This window comes from Varroa jacobsoni, unplaced genomic scaffold (assembly GCF_002532875.2).
Source record: "Varroa jacobsoni isolate VJ856 unplaced genomic scaffold, vjacob_1.0 contig03533, whole genome shotgun sequence".
NCBI lineage: Eukaryota > Metazoa > Arthropoda > Arachnida > Mesostigmata > Varroidae > Varroa > Varroa jacobsoni.
The window spans coordinates 1-26,698 of NW_019215037.1; the positions used below are offsets into that span (position 1 = coordinate 1).

The following is a 26,698-nucleotide window of genomic DNA, read 5'->3' on the forward strand; positions in this document are numbered from 1 at the left end:
ATATGAAATCAATTCAGGTGGTGAAAATCTATGCGCGGATGTGTAGAAAGCGGAAGGGATGAAATAGCGAAAGGAAATGAATTACACGAATGACACCAGAGTGAAAGAAACCGACGAAAGAGCAAAATGTTCGAAGAGTGAGAAAATCAAGTGCGTGTATAACAAGAAAAAGTATGCGTACGTGTGTAGTGTATAGCTGTACACTGTGTGAGGGTGCGTGTGTGTGCGTGTCTACGTGACAAAGGACAAGGGGTAGAAGATGGGAATGGCGCATGGGTCTCCCCGACAGAAGTCGCTCATGGTGAAAAAAATAATTAGGATAACGGCGTATAATAAATTATCTGACACGAGTAAAAAATAAAATGTTTATATTTATACACCAATAATAAAAGCAAATCGAATCCAGTGCGTTCATAGATTGTCGAATCGAATGGTTAATACAATAGCAAGAACACTGCGTTTAAATCTTGCTTTGGCTAGCGATATATTATAAATCAACATATGTGTACATTATAATTAGATGTAATTATTTCTGTTGACGATAACAATGGCGCTTCTGATCCGAGACACACACATATAGCAAGCATCGAAGCTAGATAAATGATTGAATAGATTACCAACGCAGGAAAAGATACGAATAAGGATCACCTATGGAAAAGGTCAGTATGCTAAGCTTATTTTTCGTCCTTCTTGGGATGTCTTTGGCGAATGGGACAGGGGATCGGGTACATAACGGGACGATATACAGTAATGGAAGCAAACTAAGAATGAACAACAACAATGAAAAACTAAGACTCTCAGCGTTTGTTCTGTTCTGTTGAATCTGAATAAATATGGAACGCTCTATTTAACTTTCCACTACGTGCGCGGAATAAAGTACAATCATACAAAAATGGTCAGGTGTCTTTTCTCTATCCATAGCTAAATAAATTTAGGAAGATCCTAACTACTGAGTAAACCCAGCGCTAAGACGCATGTACATCTTTTCGCTAATCACCACTTAACTGGGGCCATTTGACACGTTATATTGTAACTCTTTTAGACTACCGTTTATCTTTTTCAACTTCTGGAAAATGTGCTTAAATGAGATAAATCATAATATAAGGTACACATATAAATCGACCATACGAACGTTTAGAAAATTCATGCATTAAACACTAAGATAATAATCGTCCAATTAACGTGTTCAAATGGGAAATTAATCAGGTACAATATTTGAACACATATAAATTAACGCATTTGAAATTATGTATATCTTAAACAGTTATATCTAGCTATTTCATGTACTATTTATTTTCTTTTGCGAAATAAAGTACGACAAGTTGTTTCTTAATTCGGCTGTATAGTCGGTTGCCAGTCTGCTACTAAACGAGATCAGATCATTACTAAAACTAGAAGAACCATGTCGCATTTGAAACGTACCAAATAGAAATAAAGACAATCGTTAATTTAAAGCAACTTATATTTTGTAAGAACTATTATATCGATCTGTAGGCATGTTATAAAGCAACTGTGCATACGTAACACGTGAAGAGCGAACTTATTCGCAATTTGGAACATAATTTTAATATAGAATCTATGTTGAACGCTTCCGTTAAACAGGGCGGGCCTCAGCTACGTGGCACATTATCCCGACCGCTGTATATACAAGGTTGCGATGCTCCGAAGTAGATAGCTCATTGTGCCAAATGAACCTGAAGGTGCTGAATCAAGAAAATGCTCGCAAAGCTCAGCGATTTTGTTGCATGACTGCGCATCCGTTTGAGGGCCAACCTGAGCAAATTTTAGACAGCATAATGTTGAATTACCCTTGTATTGAAGTTGGTCAGCCAGAAAAAGGTCATGAGCCGTCTGCACAATCGTGTCTACTCTGATATACTTCGCTAACAGCATATCCTGTTCCGAGGTCACCGATAATATCATCAAAGCCTCCACCAACATCTGGCGATATTCGGGCTGAGGGATATGATTTAGTAAAGCTTCGACCCTCAGAGCGAACTTCAATTCACCGGGCGTCATTTCCTTTGTGAGACTGTTACTGATACAATTGTTACTATCCAAAGAGATCATTTCACATTTTTGTAAGACCTGTGAAAGGGCAAAAATTACATCAGTAGCATTAGTCAAAGTAAATTGATTTAATATATGTCCGTTATATATTTAATCTTTAAGTGCAATACATACATTATTATTATAAAACGTATGTCAGATGCATAGTTGCTAAAGCGCTAAGCTTCCAAAAGCTTAATCAAAGTTTTCGTTAATGTGAAATTTTTCGCTTTTTAATTAATAAACATTTATAGAAAATTAGATAATACTTAAATAAGAGAAATACATATACTTGGCTTTATGCTGAAAAGTTTGAAATACATGATTAACATATTTTGCCCATGGCAGCCTTCAACGATTATAACCTGCTGCCTAAGGTTGCAAAATACTTATTAAACAAAGGGCCAAAATGGATGTTATAGACACACACACCTTCCAGATGAGTTCGTAGAAATCAGATGGTACACGATTTAACGCACCATCAAGTCGTCGTCTACGAAGCCACTGTCCTCGTTTAGGATCATCCTCATTGTCCTTTTCGTTGATGATCTGCGCAGTGGTACCCCATCGTGAGAAGCATTTCGACGAGAGTGACAGGCTACCAGGACCAACGGATTTAAGAGAAAATTCTCTACCTGAAAGAATGTTCTTCAGGAGATTCTGCATATCGAATGGCGATAACGATAGAAGAGCGTCGGCCGCATCTTGCGTGCAGCAGCCGAGTGACCTTTCGAGTTCTGAGCACATTACCTGAATAATGAGGCCAATTCGTAGACGGATCATCTCGTTAAACAATTGAGGTTCCGTATTCATAAACATTGCTAGATAAACAATGAGTTCCTGAGTGAGCATTGCCGTACTCTGATCACCTGGATGAGCTCGCTCGATAATGGCTCGGAACTCTTTCGTCGACAATGGTCGAGTGAGCGTATGCTCATTAGCCGGAGGCATTCCGACAGTGACTTGCTTCTGTCGAACGAGTAGGTCGGTCAAGCTTTTTGCTAGATCTTCCACACGTTTACAGAGGGAAGCAGCAAAATGCCGGACAAGACCCCATTTTTTGGCCTTGCAGGCTTCATAGTAGAAGCGCTGAAAAAGGTCCTTGACCGTGATCACAGAATGGGACTGGCCCAAGCCCGTGTCCCATGATAGTCCTTTGTTCGTGGCCAAAAAGTGCAATATATCACCCTGTTCATCTAAATCCTTAGTCTCGCGAAGTTGACGAAGCATTTCGGTGACATCCACTCTACTAGTGGCTGCGCTGCCCTCTTGGTTAGCCAGTGTGGAGTGGATATCTACCGGATCGCCAATGACAGATCGGGACCTGCTGATAATTCCAGTGATACCTGTGCGTCTCGTGCGATGCAAGCCGTGTGGCTGCGGTACGATTACTCCAGGATAATTCAGGTATGTTCGGCGGTATTCCTTGTCCAGATAGTCACGCAGCTCCGGCTTCAGCTCTTGGCCTTCAAGGAAGGAAAGATTAGAAAGACATGACGTGTTGAGAAAGTCGAAGATTGTCCCAACTGTGACTCGGGTACCGTTGATATAACCACTAAGAAGCTTCTTAAAAGCTAGCCGCAACGGCGAAGGAGCTTTGCCACTATCGAGTTGGCTACTACGAATCATAGTAATGATAGTTGGCCGACCCAGCATATTCCAACTGCTTTTTAATACCGCTATATCTGAACGCATCGTGCTAAGGAATAGGTCAATGTCGTTAACTAAATGAAACTTTTCTACATCAAGGTTCTGTGGCAGGAAGGCGTACACTTTTCCGTCCAATGTATACAGCTTGCTTGTGCTGAGTAAACCTACATCCGTTGAGAGTCTGCCGTTCAAGCCCATTTTATCGTTTAGACCTAAACACGAATAGATTTTGGAGAGCACTCTGGCAGAGCGGACTTGAACAGGAGACGCTTCCTGGATCGATTGAACGGATGGTATAAATGGCAGCAAGGCATCCTTTGTTTCTTGATCCTCGGCAAGAATAGTGACCTGTACGACGATTTCGGGCTTCTTGTTCGTACTAAACCGGCGGTTGAGCGGATCAAGCTCTCCGGGGGCGATAAGGCCTTCCATCAAGAGTCCAGCTATTACATAAAGGCTCTGAGCCCAAAGAAATGGTGCCGTACCCACTGCGTGCCTCGGCTGAGTGTGTGGATTTCGTTTTTCATCATCAATATTCTTTTCGGCAACCGCGTACATTTCCGGTACCAGGCTTAAGCCGTTCTCGTCTTTCACTAAAATTGTGTTCAATGATTTTAAGTAGCTGTCTGCCGTGACACGGTCGTTAGTGAAAAGAGCGTTAATCACCAAGTAACAAAAAAACAGTGGCCATTCACACTCGATATCTTCAAAGACACTGAGTTCCCACGGTTCATAATACAGGCGGTTGCTGTCCTCCCGAGCCGTCTTGTAGCCATCACGCAGGAATCGTTTACAACCGTATTTACCTGGTTGAAGAAATATTTCAATGATATCGAATTTTCTGTGAGAGATCAGTGAAAAGTATGAGCATAGTACAATGTAAGATCGATCTAGGTTAATAAAACTAAAATCATGAAATGAGCTTGAAAAACAGATGCTTAACGTATATCAGATGTGTATAGAAGTAATGGCAGAGCATACTTTAGCAGTGCTTTTTTTGTCAACATTTCACCCATGAGTTTAAAACTGTGCGGAGGCACATGTCTTACGATTGAACTCAAATCAGCGTTACCCAGTTTACTGGTAGAAGCTTAATTGAATGCATGCTTGCTAAATACCCTGCAGTTTTTCAATGATGGCATCCTTTGTCTTGTTGACGAGTTCCTGTTCCGAAACGGCGAATGCTGGGAAGCCAATGATGGACAACTCAGCGGCATCTACCTCTTTTGAGTTCGATTCACGTGGAAGCATTGAGCGAAGCACGGCGTCGCACTTTTGCGGCTCGTCAGCAAGAACCTAAATTAATAAGGCTCTTTCAATATTATTGAATCAAGCAAAGAACGAAAATAGCATTGGGGTCTTATGGTGATAATATACGACTATTCAAGCATTTTCATGGTAAGTTCGACACTCGACTAGTCCATTTTGCTACTATATATATATATCGCTCACTTACTTGTATCACTGACTGTGGCCCGCCGCGTCCGCCAAACAGATCCAAATCGTAGAGAGCTTCAAGGGCTGCTTTGGCCATGCCAATGGAGCTGGCGTTAAGTTCCGGCAGGCCATGATTAGTTTTGTCTCCACGCTCCCAAATACCGTAGTCAGGCACAAAATATGCAGATTCAATATAGAATACCAGGTTCTGCACAAATGCCACTTCATCCATGTTGAAAATAATTTGGAGACCTGAGGCTGTCATCTGAGCAAGCGTGAGCAAGTAAAGGGAGGTGGCGTCTAACTGTAAGTGACCCCATTCGGTATCGCCTACACAAGGGTTACCGTCGACAGACGAATACTTTGCGTGAAGACAGTCCGTCGGGCTCAGTGTTTCTTTGAAACGCTCTACTTTATGACTCTGTCGCATCATTGAAACGAGTAGCCCGCGCATATTTTTTACCTGTCATTATAATGTAAACAAAGAGTAATTAAAATCTTTAGCTTAATTAGCTATGCATAGGCGAACAAAGAGCATTAGAGGAAACACTGTAATTTATTTTTCTCGCGTTAATCATATTAAATTCATTTGAGGCAATTGTAGTGATAATGTTTTCCTCCTACAAACTTTCGCATTAGAGTACCCCCTAGCTTCCCGTTTCTTTTGGACACTATTGCGGGAAGCCATAAATCGCGCGAGCGTGCGATCTCCATATATTCCTCTGGCGTTTATCGAAGATAATAATGATAATAATTTATACTTACGCAACTCTGCTCGAGTTCGTATGCACGCGAAGGATCCACCTTTTTAACTGCGAGGCTAAGAGCCCAAACACACATTATTGTGTACACATTATCGCGAACCCATGCATGATTTTTGAATTGGCCTTGGCTTGGTATCAGGCCACTGACGGGATCTTGATGTTCCAGTATGTACTGCTGTACCATACGATTGTAGTAGTTCAGCCGCGAAGAATACATACCGGTACCTGAACTGGATGTCATGGTTGGGAAGATCTAAAATGATTAACAGATCATGTTAAAATCAATTATTTACTTTAATTAAATATCTAATTAAGGAGTGAATATAATGAAGATACCAACTGCAGGCAAACAAACGTTTCAAGATCTAAAAATGAGAGGCTCTAGCATTTAATATAATATCATCGTCTTTATCTATCAATGTAAGTTTTCAGCAGCGGCCAACTCGCTGATGATGTAGTCGGCTTAATGACCCACTAGGGATTCATCGTCGTACAATTACTTTACACAACTATAACGGATTGATGACGGATGACAATGAAACAGGATTATTGCAACGACCAAATCCCTATTCTCAGCACTATTAAGAACGACAATTAGTATTATAATTACGGTTCCATAAATATCTCGTATTGATGATCGCAATGAGTTGTGGTACCTTCGAGTCCAATGTTCACTAGTTTAATCGGCTACTGAGTTCTCTTTCAAGCTAGTTCGTAGGTGGCACTCCGCGCCGCATTTTGTCCACCTAAAGTATTTCAGTTAGAGCGGGTTTTTTTTTTTTCGCCTTCTTTGGGAGTCGAAACACCGTTTGTCGGTTTCGGACATCTAGCTAAATTTATCCAAAGCGTGAGCTTGCTAATTCTAGGCAGTACAGTAATTTAGATTAAGTCATGATGTTCACGCACAAAGATATTCTTTGCTTAATAGATGCAGAAGTGTCTGAGCTAAAGTTAAATGAAATCATATTAAAAAAAAAAAAAAAAAGGTCTTTTTTCATGGTGATGCGAAACGTCGGCGTACAAAACGAATCAATAGAATCATATTTTTTTAACGTGGCGTAAGTTAGAAGGTTCTTGAAATGGTTGCTGTTGCACTTCTAGGAAGTTACTCTTTTAGTATAAGTCACCAATGCCCTGTCAGAAATAAACTTTACAGTAACAACATAATCAGCCGAAAAGTTTGCCAACATGTCATTTAGTGGCCATATAACTAAATTATAAGTTAATAACACGATTGTGGTAAAGCTTACAATATATGCCTAATTGAAACGGTCATGTTTGGTGTGTAAATTGGTCCTTGAGCTTTATACAACATATTGGCTGCTTTTTTTTTTTATACCATGTTAGCATTACGCCTCGTCTGGGGAAGCTTAAAGGCACGGTCCTTCCCGACCATTTTAACTCACCCGCCTGAAATGCCACACCGGCAGTACTCTTTTGAATAGAAATTCCTGATACTAATCAGAAAACCAAAGTACAATGTATCGCGATTCATGCTTTATAAGTTAGAAGTTTAGATGGCTAGTCACTGTTTTCATGGCACGGAGCTATAGAGGAAAAGGAGTATGCAGGCAGCCACCATTTTCGACAAAACTACGCATAAAATTGTCTGCCCAAAATAAACTGCATAAGAACTTTTGCCTCTATTCGACTGAGTCGTCGTCTTCCATACGAGCACCCCATGACAACTTCTCATTAACTAGAATTACCGAGGATGAATACAACAGGTAGGGATACAAGGGCGCGAATAAATCCTGTAATTATGATTGTTACACGACGAACACGGGACTTTTACGTAGAAGTATTCGTGAGTTTCTTGAAACCCTCTCTCTCCCACAATTTACGTAATGCACAACAGCGATTGTGGCAGGCACCACATCTTGCGGCTTCTTACATATGTGCCATATGTACCCTTCAAATCATGTATTTATAAATTCTTTTTTACCGCCTTTCCCCTATCCATCCATCGACACTGCATATCTCCACTGATCTTCAGTGGCGCTTATCTTCCTTCAAGCTGTAGCATATATTCTATGGCAATGATAATTTGTCTCACATGCAAATTATTGCTGGTTGTGTTCGCTTGACAATATAATTATGCTATAATACATGAAATGAAAGCTCTTCAGCTATGTAGATACAGAGTAATGGTACTACACTTTTTTGAATCTCTGCTGTCTTGGATGCTCTTGGGCGCCCGCATGCTTTATGACGCACACCATCTTCTATATTATAGTATGCTAGTACTGATTCGGTGCGGTGTTGAATAGCACCAGGTTCATTCGCTTTCGCTCGATTAATGATTGTACTTTTCTTCTTTTTTTTTTTTACCTACCTTCTTACTCTCTCTGTCTTGACTCGTTAACCTCTGAACCGTGATTTGGGCGGTAATTTCGTTTTACAAAAAAGTCATCACGAAACACTTGCGATAACAGGGCATCCACTTGCATCAGACCGGCGCTTCGAATTAGCCAGTTCGTAATAGACCTACGAGTGGTAGCAAAGGGGAACCTCAGTTATGACTTAATGTTTGAATCGAAAGGGTTAACTAGAAGTAGCGGTGGCAGCACAAACAACAATGCCGCTTGTTCAAATAGTGCTCACTGATCGTTCAAACGTTGGCTGTTGAGATCATCGTGTCGAATCACAACAGAGCATCGAGACAGTAGCAGCAGCATTAGCGGTAGGTTCAAGTCAATGATGATGACGTCGATATTGCGCGTGCCCTTTCCCCTCTGCGCTCTGGAATGAAGTGTGCCTTTCAGTTAAGCTGCAGGACAACGCCGCCATTAGCACAGTAAACTGATACGGACTTAGACTATTGCGGCTGAGATTAGAAGTCATTAAATTGTCGATGGGTAAATGTATACTACGAGGTTAGGGCGAACAACTGGTTCCGGAAGAAAGGACCAACTGGCCTACCAAGATCAAAGGAACGCGATAAGAAAGAAGACACACCGTTGCTGGGGTATATAGGCATTTCCCTCCCTCTCAGTATAAAGCTATTTAATGCCTGTCTGCCTGTGTATCAGTCTATACCGCATGGTGCATGCGCGACCATTTCTGTCACCTGTAACTTGGCTGGCTTAGAGGGCAAACGGTACGGGGCTTCCTATATACAATAAAAAACAATAAAAAGGCCACAAAGGTTCAACGTCGGACAGGGGGGAGGGGGAAGCGGGAAGCCGAGCGAAGTCGAAGATCTAACTTGGAACAATTGTCCATAAGGAATGAGTTTTAAGTGGTCATTGAGGTATATAGTCTAAAAAACTAATTTTATCATTATTACTTACGCGGTTAACGCAAGGTATCTAGGATATGTATGTCTGTATATGTATCTATATGGTATGTATCTAGGATATGAGGTCTAGGTTCAAACCAGAGCACAGACACACTTCGTTACGTGCTGGAAGTCAGCAAACCCGGTTCTATGGTGGGGGCCAGCCGTTTGATGGAATGCCCAACGGCGATACCGAATATTATCCGGATAAAGGATTGTGTGCTTAGCGTACATTTAATCATTGTGTTCTACTTAGAAAATAAAAGCGCTCCTCGAGTGCACTGAGTAGCATGAGCTCTGGTCACCCTCTGTCTGTATTTAATCGTACGAAAGTCGCTGATACTCCAGATGAACGCCATACTTCGATGGATGCGTGCATAAATTTTACAACCGCGAATTAGACCACTGTTGAAAATCTGGGAGTTTTTTTTATATGAGCCTCATTCGTAGTTCGGTTAACCCTCATACGTACCTGCGTACTCCCCCCATGATTCGCTGATTGCATGAATTAAATTATATGCAAAAAAATGCTAGAAAACTAATCTATAAGTCAAAATGTGCATTTTAATCTAAGAATTTGTAAGCTACATACTTGCAATGTTGTTCCATTGATATAAATTATGCTATTTGGTTACAAGTAAAGGTTGTCACTCATTAGATAAATCATCATTAATTAGAAAGATTGCAAGACTCAGATGATTCATAGGATGAATTTATATGTTATGTGTTTTCATAATTCAGAACAAACGACATTGAATGCCAAAAGTTTGTTCACAAGATGATGCGGTGTAGCTTGATTTAGGCAAACCGGTAGGCGGGCCTAGCAGACGCTCCCTGTCTACTGCGAGGCTCAAAATCAACAAAGAAGTGTACGATTGTTATTGTTGGTGGTGCGCTTAGTCAGCCGATCAGTTTACGTATGAGAGTAAGTCGTTGTCGTTTATTGTACTTAATTTCCAAAGACAAACAGTAAGCTTTATAGGAATTTTTCTGAAAAGTGCTGGTACTTAGCTACCTCTTCCTTTCCATGTGTTTCTGTCGGTAATATATCAGTTGGCAGAAGGAATTCAGTTTCTATAATATGCAAGGAATTCGATTGGTATCATTTGATGTCACGAACACTTTGATCAGACTTAGAGTGCCTTTGGGAGTGGCTTATCAACAAGCATGCATGCAATACGGAATATTTCTCGACGCTGATCAGTTATCCACCAACTTCAAGGCCCAGTATAGAAAGGCGTGGAACAAGTTTCCTAATTTTGGGCACGATACAATTGGATGTCGCCAGTGGTGGTCTGCTGTGGTATCAGGGACCCTTCATGAAAGTGGGTTTGAGTCGTTAAGTAAGACCGAAAATGAGAAAGTTTTCGAGAAGATTTTTACACAGCTGTATGACTCGTTCTCAACAGATGAATCGTGGACACTCGACCGGAACGCTTTAGAGGTCCTCGAAAAGCTTAAAAAAAATGATCAACAGCTTATCGTTATTTCCAATACAGATGACCGTCTAGAGAGCATCTTAACGAATCTCCGAATTCGACAATATTTTGATGTTGTAATTAACAGTTACGAAGCAGGTGCGTTCAAGCCTCAGAAAGAAATTTTTGATCTAGCCATTTTTTTAACATATGGATTTAGGAAATGCCTTGCACGGCAGGCTGTGCATATTGGTGACGATTTAGAGTGTGACTTTAACGGCGCAAGAGCAGCTGGTTGGTATGGACTTCTCCTCGATCGTCACAATAGAAACATTCAAATTAACAAACAATTTCAACTAAGGTCCCTCCTTGAGATTCCGGCTAAGCTAGAGACAATGCAATGCAGTTAATAGAGAACATCAACTAACATCACTGGAATTAACAGTTAGTATTTTTAATCGGAGAAAAACATGTGTTATACGCATATAGAAAGAAACTTTACTAGCAAGAACTACCGATTTGTAATAACATTAAGCTCGTTTCTGGGGTATTAGGACTTTAATATATAGTTACCATTCTTGTTTAGTATGTTATATTATTGCGTAGTATATGCTTAGTGTTGTAGCAAGCAGCGTTTGTAAATATAAATATGTAATAAAAAATGCGTACAGACAACGACAGGGCATAAGCTCTGTTATATAATACGCAGCAAGTAATAAATAGATCTTTTGGTTTTAATGAACAGCAAACACTAATAGATAAAGGTCTTAAGTGACAAGAACGAAACAGATCTTGTATGTACTGACGGTTTAGAAATATGGAAATATAATGAAATACTTTACTAATTACAGTTTTATCGAATGAAAGGTATTGTTCCTTTTAAAAAAGATAACTACACTGATAAACTTGCAAAAATATATTAATATGAATAATACGGGAATATAATAAATTATGAAGTATGTTTTTTTTGTTGCTGCAATTTTTGTATACGCTTGAATAATTTGTTGGTGTTTCCATAATTCAATGATACTTACCACAATAAAATATAAATTACAAAGTCGTCCAGAAGTTGTATGCAACGGTAGCTTTACGGTACGGCGAAGTTTACAAACTAAAAACTAGGGAGTTGGTCTGCAGTTCGAAAAAAAAGGAGAATATTTAAACGATTTTCGCTTTAGCTAGAAACCGGTTCTTCCTTTACTGTGAACGTAGGCCCATATAGTCAATCGATACACGATCTATTAACGACAACTGGCTGGAATCAGTGTATGATGCAGCCAATGGTGCCGTTTATAATCTGACTACTAGCCAAATACAGAAAGAGATCTAATTGGTCATGATTAATTTAAATAAATGACTTTAGGAAGAAATAAATGACTGACAAGTTCTCTTTATTTCGGACAGAACTTGCTGATATAGGCCTAATTAGTCCAACAAATGCCTCTTTTTTTGGACCACCTGGTTGAAACCAAAAATTGTCGTTTTTTTTCAGCCATGAATGAATTTATAAATGTTAGATAAATTCATGGATCTAAAAATAATAATTATATATAATCTATTCAGTGTTCTACCAGTGCCTTTTTAGTATAAATCTTTTTATGTATTTTTAAACCGTCACTTTCCAGGTGTGTCGACTTGAACTATTCTCTTAGTTAAGTGTTTCGATGCCATTAGGTATTTAGCTGGGCAGTATTGAACATGGGTAACATTCTTAAAACACTAGCATGAACGGTACCGGGTTGAGCTGCAAGAAATTTCGTATTAGCTCTAGTCTCCTTTCAGTCATCCCCACCCTATCATGTGTAAAGAGTCTTACCTGCTTTAACATTCATATAGAAACATGGTTACAAGACTTCTCACAACTTTACGTATGTGTGAAAATTGGAGTATTTGCTAAAAAAATGCGACATAGCTTTTGCAACTAGCTTGATTTGAACCACAAACATGGAACTGATATACCACCCAAGATGCTAGTCGAAAGATTTACATGACAGTGTTGTATTTTAGTGTTTTGAATAGTTTGTACAGTTGCAAAGTTCCAGCTGTTGTCTATGACACGAAAAAAGCAAGATAAAAAACATCTCGGTGTCATTTTATGCATTGAATACCCAAAATGATGACTTCAGCGCCCGTTTTATTCCACGTTAGACATGGCGATACTTTCTGGTATTTCCGCTACGGCAAGGAGACGTTCAACGAACGTGACAATGATATAACACCCCCATTTACCGCTGCCCGTTCTCCTGTATAGTTCTTACAATAACTATGAATTAAGCTGTTTATCTACTTGTGTAGTTTTTCTTTCTATTTCTTAATTGAAAGTTAACGCTGTTAAGTGTTTAGTGACGGCAGAGATAATACAAATATTAAATCTCAACACACGCTGCTTAATGCTCTATAGATAAATCTGGCGGTAGAAAACTATTCCCTTATGTTTACGCTGCCATAATTTGCTAAAGGATTCGAAAATGCGTAAAAACATGATTTTGTTATTGATAAAAATATACAAAGATAGAACATCTTTAGAACTTTGTAAATCTTTTATTATATGAAGCATTATAGTTCGTCCATTTCCTTCTGTAAGTAAATACAGTGTCACGAGTATTTTCGTTTCATCTCTGCGACCCGATCTGCGATCATAGCACTTGAATCTTGTCCTTCGGTGAAGTATGGTACAAACGGAGACCTTCACTAATTAATAATAGTTGCCTTGGTGCTACCGTTGGTAAGCATTGTGTCAGGCTGTTAGACAGTACGTCGAAGCTTACACTTTAATGGCATCACCTCAGGTAAATGTACTACATAAATATTTTATCAGTACTTATTTATTAAATATTTACAGCATTACTGCGGACCGTAGCTGTAAGTAACTATTTTGTTAATATTTATTTGTATCGATTCATTAATTCTGTTTTTAATCATATTAACTAAGAAAGGTCAGTTGTTACATACAATTTTTCTTCTTTGACTTTTCGGCACTAGATAAGGTCTCTGGAGCTGAACCAAAACGTAACGATTATTCGAACGATTCTCCAAAATGTTTAGCCAAGATATTTAATGGAGTTTTGCCATTTATAAACTTCTGAACTCTTCTGAGGCGCGACCTGTAGGAAGTGTTCGAATTAAATTTGTAGACCATATTCAGTTCCACGCAGACGTACTGAGGTCAGATTGGTGAATTGAAATATTAGCCCTATACAAAGTGAGGCAGCGATAGCAAACGCAGAACGAAATTTCGCGCAGCTCAAACGCTGCTGCCCGATATCTTGAAGGGCACTCACCGCGTGTAGTCTACTTATATGCTGATTATTAGAACTAGGTACGAATTATATGACGTTCAGATAAAATAATAGGCGTGAAAAAAAAACATTCAAATATGAAAAAGAATTAGCATACTGCAGAGGCGGCACAATATCATGTGGCAGAAATATCAACAAGTTAAGCAACAATAGCAAATCAAGCTGTATTGGCTGTATACATTTAGAGTGGCTCAAAAGTTTCTGAACAGATGAATAGAATTTGAGTACTTCCAGAAAAGCTATTCACTGGCGTTTGAAAACCAAGTTGTGTCAAATTGTAGCCTAATTAAGGAGGTGCACTCGTATACTTAATGTTGATTCTACAATATTTAGCTTTCCTAGCACACATATCGTTTTCACTGTGACTCACAAACGATATGTTGAGATACGAGATACGTATACTATGATTTTAGGTCCCCATTAAACTACCGGAAGCTACTGCATCCGCTTGACCCACACTCAATAAGTAAGAAATGTTTCACATAGAGAATTACTGAAAGAAACTCGTCTTGGCATAGTCGGCACATCCAAATAGCTAAAGAGTTTGAAGTTCAACTATATTTTAAGAAACACATAGAAGCGATTCAAACCCTGTTATCAAACGAGTATTGATTCAACTGTATACGAGAAAGCGTGTATGCTAATACGCGACTATAAAAATTACATATCCGTTCGGTATTACATTTGCAGGATTCAAAAGATTTTCTTTTTAGAATAGCATCACGGTCTGTTGTGACGTTTATGTAGTCACAACGTATTTAGATACTGCAAGTTTAGAAAAATGAACTGCACTCAAGTTAAGGTGTCGTACTGGCTATGTCTTTGTCCTGAGTCAAACAATAGACGTTTTCACGACTGCCCACAAAGCAAGACAATGCGATTGACACGCTTATGGGGAACCTGTGGATTTCGGTCGCTAAAATGCACATGTTGGATTAACAGCACAACAACTCTGACCAATCGTGCGCACCACTAAAAAAGTATTATTACTGAGATTTATAGCTGCTCATATGATTGCTATGTCGTTCTGTAGGCCTGTCGCGGACATCCCAGTAAGACCTACCTTGAATAGACTCCTAGTGGGAGTAAGTCCCTGATTTCACACCTAAAAGAAGGGGATTCAGAGGATTTGTTGACATAGGATAATAGCTAAAAGTGTTGTATGAGCAATATCAAAAAAAAAAAAGAAAGAAATAGAAAACATGGAACTCCCTGTTCCCCACCTCGAACTCCCACTTTTCGAATTCACATTCGATCATCACACCGCGAAACTACAACGGATTTGCAAAACATTTCTTCTACTTATATATTAGAATACATGCATACTTTTCAATGCAGCCAATTAGACAACGTAGTTAATTCCTGGTGCTACGGAGGTATAAAGCCAACCACTTGTTTCACGTAATTGTCAAGTGCATTCTTGTACTATCTGACTTAGTGTAAATGTCTACGAAATTTCGTTTGCTATTAGTCGCAGTTTAAAAGTTATTTAAAATTTAAGTCCTCTGGACAGCCCCGCATAATCTAATAAATTGAGTCATTCAAATAAAATGAATCACCAGCGAACAACTGTTTATAATAGCCACTAATTAATGGATGGATTATGTAAACTTTTGTTATAGGCATTGGACTGGCTTTTAAGTTCTTCATGATGAATTGAGTTGAGTTGATCCCTGAATGGCGCAGCTTATTCTGAAACCATTGCCTTGTATACCATAAGTGGGTCTTGACTTTTTCAGTCAATCTGAAATTTCGTGAAAAAAGTACTTGACGAAAAGACCCGACCAAACATTTTTGTTATTTGTTTCGTTCGCATCGGCAACCTCTTGGGGTTACTGATGGAGTATCGATGGAGTAGTGTTTTATCTCTTACCTTGTAGTAGTATCCACTTTGCCATCCATTGGATACCAGCTCCACATAAAAGCACTGACACTCGTAAACTAGACTAGATTGCAACTACTGTTGGTTTTAGAAAAATAATTAAAAACCGACAAGGAAGAAGGTAGAATTCAGAAGCGTTCAGCACTCAGAAACAACGCGTACCCGACGCTTCTTGCAGCGTCACGCTGTCTTTGTCTAACTCGCACTTTATAAGGATTACGAATCCTCAACAGGGATGGTAGTCCTTATTGTAATGTGAAGCCTTCCTTAGGCATAGTTCCATATAAATTTAAAACATTTCTGGAAAGAGGTATGATCCGCTGCCCCGTAAGCTTGCTGATTCCAGAGCGGTGACTCGTTCTTTTGATTGAGTGCTGCGTTTGTTTCGGCAGGAGCGGAGCGAAAAATTTCCCACTTCTCCACTTTGAGAACAAACTAGACAAATAATTGACTGACTACCTTTCGATGTCCCACAGAAGTACGAGTTATCCGGATCTCTGTCGCTAACCATTGTTGAAACAGGTCAAATGGTCATTCCATAATAGCGTTACATGTTGTTCGTTGTGTTCGACGGAGATGCGTATATTGCGAATAGGGTCCATCAGTTATAATTAGCATAAGATTTGGTTCCAATGATTAATCTACGGGATTAGGAAAACTCTTGCACCAACAGCAGGCAATCTACAAGATTACTGTCAATATAGACCCTCTAGCTAACTAGCTGCGTGATTGCATTCTTTCATTACGGAATTATAGCATGTTTACGCAACTCGTGTTCGCCATATACGGTAAGCAATGTACGCAGCTCGGTCATAGATAATCAGTGAACACTGAAGAGGACCTAGCGATATTTACAGTTGTATTCAACAGCTTGTCAATCCGATGCGCGTAGCATTCAGGCAGTGAGATACTTCCACTTCCGCTATCAACACTAGTTCTTATTAGTTTAGAGCTCGCCCGCAGTTTTATTCGCACTCATATAATTGCTCTATTTATAATTTAGTTTTACACAACGATTGCTCGATAAATTGTTTTCTAAAATTTATGCATTTTGTACACAAACTCACAGCGATATTCGGTCAACTAAGCTTGAGATCAGGAGACACTGTTTCAAGCCCACCAATGACACGTCAGTATTGTTACACAGTTTGTATGGCTAAAGAAAGCTTCCTTGTTTTTATACACACTGGACAATTAGGGACGTCCGATGCATGTGTACTTGGTCATAACTTGTGACAAATGTCTTTCATTGAGTCCAGTGCGGGTTAATATATGCGTGTGTATCAAATCCAGCAGAAAATCTGTTTAAAGAAGTCATTATTGTTCCGTTATTCTTTGGATGGCCTCCCTTTTCCTTCGAGCTATATGTATTTGGTAACATTTACCTAACGAGGCAGGGATGATCGAGTCGAGATGATCAGATGGCGATGTAAGCGGTTTGGGCGATGGAGATTGTTTGGAGCAGAACTGCGCCATCGTCTGGATGTGGTGTTATTCATGCGTATTGCAGCCACACAGTAATATCTTCGTTCTTCTTTCAGATTTTTGTTTTAATACACATGAAATGGAAAGGACTCTCCGGACACAACAAATTGATTACCCTAATTTTATATACTAATTCTACTTTCATTTTCCGAAAACAGTTTATAGGGCAAACAAGGTCATTCCAAATGGGTTAACATGAGGTTCCTGAAGAGAGATAGCTTCAAAAATTGCGGATTTTTGAACTCTCTCTCCGAGAAAGCCATTGAAGGCAGTCTGCATCGGTGCAATATTAAATTATATGGTAATATTCGTTTCAACATTTTTTTTTTTCGTATTTTTATTGTACCTACTTTTATTGTAAGTCCGATAGGTAACATTCTGAACTCTTTTTTTGTGACTAGAAAATCTATTTAATAACGCGATCCTTCTTTATTTTGTAATCTGGTGGCCTACTTTTGATCTCAAGCCTTTTGCTACATCAGTAGTATTGAAGCTGTTATACTATTCTTAGATATGGTCTCTGTGTTTGCGAAAGGGCGTGCAGATGCACATATGATTTATCTACAACGAAAGTATTTGCCGTATGTACAAAGTGATACTTTTAGCAGGCCATCAGTGTTTATTTACAAAGAATAGCTGACGTTAAAACTAACACATATTATGGACATGTAATTTACCCAATGAAATGTTTGGATTCCTATATAAGAGCAACATAAATGGTCGCCGAAAATCTCAAACGCTTAAATAGACTGTTTTTGTGACAGGGTCTCTCCAACTGAGAACGCAATGTACTCCAATAACAGGGAGCCGTACTGTAAAATATTGCACATTAGTGATTTGAGCACTTAGACGATTTCGTAGAAAGGGCCACGAAACCCAAATAGAAGATTAACGTCACAATCTGTGTAACAACAAGAAAGCAAACTGTACTTGGAAAGCAGCGTTCTAATTTTTCATTGACATTTCACCCTTCACGAAACTAATCCAAATTTCTTGAAACACTAGAATAGAGATTTTACCGTTTGACTTCTTTCCTTCATACTCGTTTTCTGTCGTGATATGGTGTTTGAGTGCATTGTAAATGAGCGATGTAATAATGAGACGACTAAACTAGTATCTAAAGAGTAGAAACTCGTATACGTCGATAAAGATGTAGCTGATGGTGAATGAAAAAATGCCGCAACAAATAATCTTGTATAAACCGTTGCATAATGGCTACAGATGCATAAAGTGAGACGGAGACAAATGAACCCCTTCCATCTCAAACATGTACCGTTGTAGCACCAATTGCAGACTGCATTATCTTTCTTTTAATTTAGTTACTCGTGCCAGTCAAAATGTGCGTTAGTTAATATTGTAGATTTTACATAGTGATTTATTTGCTTTCTACGGGAATCTGGCCATTCTGTTGCGTACAAGTCTGTTGTCCAAAGCGGCCGTCTTTATTCTATGCAGGCGACTCTGAAACTGATTACCTTGTCCGCATCTACGCGAAATAGAAAAATACCTCTTTCACTGATATCTTTAGCCATGCGTGAAAGTTCAAAATAATGCCTCACATAATGGCTTCCGGAGTGTTCCCGAGTATGGCTAACGACATCTTTTCGCTGTTTTCTAATAATTCCTTCGTGGGCATCGCATGTCTTGCATCGCGTCTCGGCCCTGAAGTCCCAGAAGAAACATATTAAGCTACAATAGCATATGTAGGATTGATGCATATGTAATGCCAATTTTTGTTAATTTCTAAGTTCGTGAATAGACGATTAATCTTCTATACATTATTAGAAAGCTCGCTACATCTTTTTACAAACAAGGGCAATAGGCAATATTCTTGTCGGAGCGAGCATTTTTACTTCAGGATCAAATGTTAAAGACTGGTATCCTTATTACCCCTTTATGTGATTAGAAGGTTGTTGCCACAGCTGTGTAGGGCAAGTGTGACGTATACGACGATCGTTGGGGTCTAAACCTGAAACAATAATTCGCCTATGATGATCTAAACGAAATGAAGGTAGTGTCAATGGCAGCGCAAAAACGGCAGTTCCAACGATATACACGATATTCTAGTTCATGATCAAAGAGAACACTGAAAAAGAGTTAAACCAAGGTAAATAAAAAAAAGTAAAAAACTTCAAAAAACACTATCATGGTGCGCAGCCAAATGCAATCCAGGTTAATAGTATTAATCCCTGGTTACACACCTAAGCTTTCTTTTACAAAACATGCATTCCGAACAGACTAAAAAATTCTATTTAAAAATAGAACATCTAACAATATAGTACCCTATAGCCCGAAAGAAAAATAGGACCGAAGATATTAAGATAATAGTGAAACTTATGACACAAAAGAATAACCTTAAATTCCTTATTAGACATATGACTATAATTTTTACTCTCCCGCCTGGCAGAGAACCTTTACAGTTGTTTTCGGAATCATAAAGAAGCCATTTTGTAGATGTTCCTTATAGATTACTATAGGGTGGAGCATCTAAACAGGATCAAACCTTGGCGGGCTGTTTTGTCGATGAGAGCATGCGTTCATCTGCTGTTCTCGCTATTAGAAGAAGGATTGTTTATTCCAGAACAAGACAAATTCAACACAGCAGAAAACGTCGTTTTCGCACTTCGGACAAAAATCAGCTATGGTTTTATTTCTTTGCACTGGATAAACTCCCACCAATAACAAAAATTGTATTTTCGAAATAAACAGTCAACGGTTTTTGTTTCCCATGCAGCTTCTAAAAGATCGGAAACTATTACCGTAAAGCAAGCCAAAAATTTCTCAATAGATTGCTCGACAATTATCAAATAATTAAAAAAACTCTTTTTAATACACTGGGACTTTTTATATATACAGTATCAATTCAGTACAATATCAGTTATCGACTGGCTGCCTAGATACCCTAGATAGAAGATCCAGCAATTAGTCATTTTCAGACTTGCTGTGTCTCTCTACAGCTTTTGAAGCTTTTGGCCTATCAGGCTATCAGGCTAAAATTTACTTGCGCTGTTATTTTTCACTTCACACTGTTAATATATCAGCGATATTTTCATGAATTTACACATACCAGTATGGCCTAATATGTTATTATGATTAAAAAGATAGTTGAAAATTAAAGCAGATTATTTTAAAAATTATTAGTGAGTAAGTAGTTCATAACTTCAATTGAAGATGTGAAAAGTGGTTATGTGGAACAAATATGATTGTCCAGATTGACGCTTCTTCTCTTTTCCATATAAATAGGGTCTTAGAAACAGCTCACAGGAAAAATTTCCCAATTTAGATGCTGTGTTTTATACTCGAGCAGCCTCGATTTTAATGCCTATGAAAAAATGATCAGGCATAAAAGGCAGTTATTTTCAGGGAAGCCCTTTTAACTACTCGTATGAGGACGAGATAATTGTTTCTTGTATAGTCATAGTTCCCACACGAATGGGGTGTGGTTAAAAAACTAGGTTGACTTAACTTGGTATATTTTTAATTTCGTGCGTATTGTGTTGCTCTAAATGATATATAGCACTTAGTTTTTCAAAATCAGCCACTTATGATGTTTTACGCTATGTTTTACGTTGCGGTGCTATCCAAGTACGACGCCATAAAATCTTAATGTCTATAGCCGTTCTCAAATCGTGAACCGTGATGACAGGTGAAACGCATAAGTGTAAATGCCGCGCACCTTTTATTCCAGACGAATATGTTGTAAATGATAATATCATGTATGTCTCTTTCATTGTGAATATTAGATATCCATATGTTCGCCCTGCGACAATCGATTTGTGTCTTTAATTTTATTTGGTTATAGCTAGTATCAGGATCGTTGTACCTCATACCGATTGACGCCTTGCATGGCAGTTTTTAGAGGTCTGTTCGGCTATACATGTCGGCGGTGATAACGAGCGGCAATGGAAGAAACCTCCTTGAGAAAAGCGTTGTTATTATGAAAGAAAGACACCAGCAAAAAGACGTATTCAAAGCTCCTGGATATTAGCAATCAAGCAAAAGGACGCGGGAATTATGATGATCTTTCAAACAGGCCGGGTCCACAAGATAACGCCTCTGAAAAGTGGATCAGGCTGCTTGCAGAGGGATGGGGGGGGGGAGGGCGGCTGATTGATCCGAAGGTTCTCTCGCCGGTCAGCAGTACTAATCCATATAGAGTCGAACTGACAAGAGGTTAGGCACAAGTAAAAGAGCGCAGAGGTCTAATGGTTACGACCCGCGGAAAGCTGCACCTCCTCTTCCACCAAGAAGTAACGCCACTTAGCGGCTCATAGCAAAACGGACAATATCGGCTGCCCCTGAAATTGTCGTCTCGCTTGAAAAGATAAAGTGCTTTATGACAAAACTCATATGAATTCGATTGTGCTTTGACTTGTTTGGTTTAACTTTTTCTTTATTGACAGAATCTCTTTAGTATATGCCGCAATCCAGGCTCTAACCCACCTATCTATTAGGCCACCACAGGTAGAAAGTGATCAGAATAAATTATAATAGGTTACTTTACTTTTAGTATAAAGTACTAATAGTATTAGTACAGCCGCAACGTATGTTAGCAACCCTTATTCTATACAGTCTATTTAATCCTTGTTTAAGCCCCTGGTTTGGCTTGTCATTATTGCTATGTGTCTTGATTTGATCACACACCCTAGCGCCTGGTTAGTATTATAGCGTAGAATTGTACCGTAAAAAAAAGTTTTATTTCGATGAAACCTGATGTTATTTATTTAACTAGACAAGTGAACAATGATACAACGAATAGTAAAAGTAAGCACTGCGAGAACCGATTGCAAAGAATTGGTGTTCGCTTCATTGAAACATCACATTGGAACATCCTGCTCACACTGACACAAATAAATAAACGCGCTTGACTAATAAATACGTGTAGTCTTTATTTGGCTGTTATCTAATTCGTAATCATATGTTTATTCTAGTATTTTCTTCTGCAGCCGCTCTGTTAGCGATCAGAAACTTTCCCACAGAGGCAGAATCGTTATGACCGGCGGCACGTGCCTCTATTAGTTTTTCTGCAAGTACTATAATACTGTCTGTTTGTGTTGATTGGAGCTGTTCTGTTGTCATGGTCCTTCAGCAATCTGATCGAAACCTCTTCAATTGGCCAGGGGTCCCAGAGGCAACATGTTGCACCGAGCGGCCCTTCTAAAGTTCGGGATAACAAGTGGCCAACTTTGTTAGTTGCTCCCGTTAATAGCGTACCCTGCTGCTTAGCTACCCTCTTTCGACATACAATATGGCTGGATTCGTCGAGGCAAACGTCACCCTAATTGCCACTATATATGAACAAACAACGAAAATGTAATGGAAATATTTCTAATGTTCCAGAACTGGCTGATTCGAGGCATCTCATACGGATGCAGACAACTCCAAGTATCGTGTGAATATGCAATAGAGTCTTTTTTAGTGTTTGTACCGATAATTTGATTTGTCGCTTATTTCATCTCGGTTTACAAGCAGGTTTTTAAGGTGAAAAAATGGGCATTTTTACAAAATAAATCACTTCCATTTTGGCATGCATGGATCGCTTCCAGATACAGTGCCTTATTTGAATGCTCCGCTTTGAATTGATGAGGGGTCAAGTGGGATGCGGAGGCCTGCATAAACGGTTGGCCTTTCACAAAATTCATCTCGAAAGTATACAACAAACGAAGGACAACTAAAAGAAAATCCAAAAGCAAATCGACTTACATAAATCTGCAGTAATCAATGTATTAATGAAAGCTGATATGCTAACAGAGATTCGTTAACGGATCGTTGTCGTAATAGTGGTGCGTGGTAATGATCGGCCGAATGATATTTGCCAACAGGCTTTTTAGCGACTCGTCATTCTCGGACCGCCAGTCTCCTGGACACGGATGCGTTGTTTTGCGTTTGTTTGAATCTTTTCCCGAATCTCGTCGTTAATCAGCGATAGGTACATAACGAAAACTGGTTTTGTCTACGAACTAGGCTAGCACGATTATATCACTATCTTGTTATCTGTCTAACAGAACCATCAATTTCTGCTATGTTTAACTTATAAAATTGTGTTATTCTGGTGTCACCATTTCATTTTTTATTACTTATTATTTAGAAATTGACAAATTTAAACTTCAACTACAAAATGATTGGTTTTAATAGATGAATAGCAAGAAAATGAAACTGGGGCCCTGTTCCCAACTCTTTTTATGATAGGCAGGCTATATTTTTTCGTAGTCGTCCGGCACTGATAAAAGCGAAATATGATTGTTTGGCAGATTCACTCTTAGCCGGTCGGCACCCATATCGTGTCTTGTGAAACCATAAGGGTTACACCAGCGGCGGGATAGCGTGAAGTCTGTGGAGCAACGCCATTTCCGTTCGTGGCACGCTAATTGCTTGATGCTCGTAGAGGCATATTTCGCTCGCTTTGTTAGTTGTATGCCCATTTAAATTTGAGTCTCCGAAAGCGTTATTTTGCTTGCGGCCTTCGACAAGCACACACGGGAAAAGGAGGTCGCTATAGCGGACAATATAGTAAGCATATTCTGTTACTGATGTCGCCAGTTCCTGTCATCGTTTCCTCCGTTCCACATCGAGTTCTTCGGCAACGGCACTCATATTTGTTGCCTGCAAATAGCTTTCAATGAAACGTTTCATATACATACATATATATAGATGGATACGCATTTATCTATTTGCACAAGAATTGCCCAGATATCCTGCTTTGTGGCTGTGCGGAAGTATCCATTAGAGTGCGAATCAGGCGGGTGGGTAAGACAACTTACTCATGCGCAGCTAACTTTCATTGAACAACGGACGCTTGTAGCTTTATAAATATATATTCTTTTGAGTTTGTTGTAGTAGAGCTGTCAAGAACTGGTGGGATTGGGATTCAATTGTACAATGAAGGACATTAACGATTAGACTATATTTCTGCAATATATACAATGAATACTATAAACGTTCCGGTACGGACGTGCTGCAAATGTACACTGTGTTTTTGATAATTACCCTATTTGGTACAGGTTGTGGCACATTTTCACTCAGCGTAGTTTCAAACGACCGATAAGCATGGGTTAAATGTTTGTGGAAATAGTCGCGGGAACACATTCTACTTAGCGTCAAACTGTTTTCTTTAATCTTACAGAAACTGTTAACGAGGTTAGTATGCACCGTGTGAATTTTTACGTTTTGTTATGTCTTTTTCAATGAACAACTTGGAATTAGTTATATAGCTAAATTTACCAGCAGTAATTATATTAGAGGTCTGCATATTGTGGGGGCTTTTAGCTAATTACTAACATGTATCGGTAGGTCTGTCTTGGCTGTTGAGGTAGTGGAAACTTGCTTTGGGAACGTGGCTCAACGTGGATTTTAGAAAGGGGGGTGTGCGTTGATAACTGAACGTAATGGTCGCCTGTGGCAGGAATATGTTCATCGTCATCACCATCATCATCATGATCGATGACAACTCAAGGTGGAGCAAACAATTACAAACGTTCGGTACGCCCAGGCCAAACTACGAGCTGAGTAGCATGCGATAGGCAGAAGCGTACAGATATAATATAAAGGTAAAATATTGTTGCAGTAAGCTGGCGCGCTTTTTCAAAGCCTTTGGGTAAGAATATCATCCAATTGAGAAGTTACCTAAAGTGTTTAGCTGTCGATGCGTTAAAACGATCGTGTGCAGGACGCGAACTGTGGACATTTCTTACTCGGGCATGCAGGCATCGTTCCCCATATACTTTCCAGACGTAGACTTCTGTATAGTATCAAGAGATTCCTACCCGTTAGACGCCTCCGTATAAACCCTTTGATTTCATCTCTCCTTCTCCAGCAATTGACGCGGATAAGCGATGTGAAATTTGTCGATAGAACTACTGCTCTATCTTATGTACTATTTGCGTTTACATATTTCGATCCTTGAATAAAAAAAAAAAGTCCAACAATGAAGGTCATTAACGTCTTGCTCTGCTCGGTTCTACCGGCGTAATCGTATAAAGCCCTTTAACCCAACAGGTCCTTGAAGTATTTAATAAGGCTGTAGTAGGGCCTGTCGTAAGACGGAACGCCAAAAAGCTGGGCCAGCTAGCCAGAAATCCAGACAGAAGTCTTAAGTCTTGCAATTGGTCGTTAGCAGCTTGCTTCGGAATTATTCAAAAGTGAACTTCGCTAGTCTCGAAGAGAACTAGATATAGTGAGGTAGAACAATTGCACATTGGCGTATTTGAAGAGCTTTACAGGTCGTAACTTGAGATAAATCATTACATATATATATACAGAAAATATAATTAAAAAAAAAAGCTAAACGTCCTGTTATTATGGGCGAAAACTATTCGATCATCGAGTGAAAATAGTATGAATCTCACAGCGTCGACACGAATTTTATAGGACAATACTGTATATCGACTAGTGTTGAGATAACAACATTGATATATAGTCACGTTTACATGATTCATAGTCTTATTAACGTGCATAATACAATTTGCTTCGTGTGAAGTTAGATGAGGGTATTTTGTTTTTGCTTTATTTACACAGCGTTCACGGAACTTCAATCGTAAATGTACAAATTTATTTTCGTTTTTCTTTTTTATTTCAATTAAAGTTAATATATGTAGATGCATAATAAGGTAATAGTTTATTTATATGTTATGTATATGTATTACAAGTATTTACTAACGCTAACGCGCACGCGCGAGGTAATGTGAAATCAAGTAAAAAAATGATCAACTATTTATTTTAGTGAGTTAGTTCAATAAATGGATAATTATGTGCGAAAGGCATGTTTGGTCTTGAGTTAAACTTTAACAGTTCGGCATATGAGTTCGCAATCTGACAATGAATGCTAAAACAAGGTTTCACATGTTCAATCCTATCAGTAAGAAGGGGATTTTCTACAGTGTTAAGGGTAATTTCCCCGAAAATAGGTATTGTCCAGTGACAAGTTTTCATTTTGACATCGAGCTACTTACCAGTTATTAGGGAAATTTAAAGCTCGCTTTCGAAGTTCAAGTAAACGTTTTGCTCAAGACTAATGTCTGCTGTCATAGCAGACGAAAAATACATAAATGCCTTTGCTTCTGTAAAAGTAAACAGGTCATTGTTTAACCCTTAAATATTCTACTGTTGATCTAATTCAAGGTTTTCGGTGACTTCGCTAATGCTGAACATCGACCAAAGGGGCTTTGTAAAATTATACAGGGTTACGTTTAATGCTTTTGCTGTGTAAGGTTTTTGTCAGCTTTCTCACATCGCGGCAGCAGCCTTTAACATGTGCAAGCTGAATGCCGTTCATATCTACTGTATCTGAAAATGAGGTTGTTGAATGTGTCCTGTGGCCGGTTTAATTGCTAACAGTGCGGTGACAGAATGCGATTTGGAAGAAAAGAACTGCGAGCCACCCTTCGGTGCTGTTAGATCTTTATTTTACTTTATAACATAGTTGTCGGTAGACGTTT

General features: G+C 39.0%; 2 protein-coding genes across 3 annotated transcripts; one reads left to right on the forward strand and one right to left on the reverse strand.

Moving 5' to 3' along the window:
• Nucleotides 1-1,444: 1,444 nt before the first annotated feature.
• On the reverse strand, nucleotides 1,445-15,880 carry LOC111272842 (putative phosphorylase b kinase regulatory subunit alpha). 2 transcript variants are annotated; one of them, XM_022854480.2, is made up of 6 exons: nucleotides 15,771-15,880; nucleotides 5,902-6,153; nucleotides 5,156-5,599; nucleotides 4,818-4,995; nucleotides 2,482-4,505; nucleotides 1,445-2,088 (listed from the first exon to the last, which is right to left on the reverse strand). In XM_022854480.2, exons 2-6 carry the CDS (start codon nucleotides 6,139-6,141, stop codon nucleotides 1,627-1,629), a joined length of 3,348 nt encoding a protein of 1,115 aa, XP_022710215.1. In that variant the 5' UTR covers nucleotides 6,142-6,153; nucleotides 15,771-15,880; the 3' UTR covers nucleotides 1,445-1,626. The 2 variants fall into 2 exon arrangements, with proteins under 2 accessions (XP_022710215.1, XP_022710214.1); XM_022854479.2 differs by lacking the exon at nucleotides 15,771-15,880 and adding an exon at nucleotides 8,236-8,575.
• Nucleotides 10,076-11,975, forward strand: LOC111272843 (haloacid dehalogenase-like hydrolase domain-containing protein 3). Its single transcript, XM_022854481.2, has one exon. It carries the CDS (start codon nucleotides 10,262-10,264, stop codon nucleotides 11,006-11,008), a length of 747 nt encoding a protein of 248 aa, XP_022710216.1. The 5' UTR covers nucleotides 10,076-10,261; the 3' UTR covers nucleotides 11,009-11,975.
• Nucleotides 15,881-26,698: the final 10,818 nt, after the last annotated feature.

What these genes read in the sequence shown, in the direction of transcription:
- LOC111272843 (XM_022854481.2), top strand. Translation starts at nt 10,262, where the DNA reads ATGCAAGGAATTCGATTGGTATCATTTGATGTCACGAACACTTTGATC.
- LOC111272842 (XM_022854480.2), bottom strand. Translation starts at nt 6,141, where the DNA reads ATGACATCCAGTTCAGGTACCGGTATGTATTCTTCGCGGCTGAACTAC. An exon ending in GGCCACAGTCAGTGATACAA is followed by an intron (nt 4,996 to 5,155) that starts GTAAGTGAGCGA and finishes TTATTAATTTAG; the next exon opens with GTTCTTGCTGACGAGCCGCA. An exon ending in TCTACGAACTCATCTGGAAG is followed by an intron (nt 2,089 to 2,481) that starts GTGTGTGTGTCT and finishes GCCCTTTCACAG; the next exon opens with GTCTTACAAAAATGTGAAAT.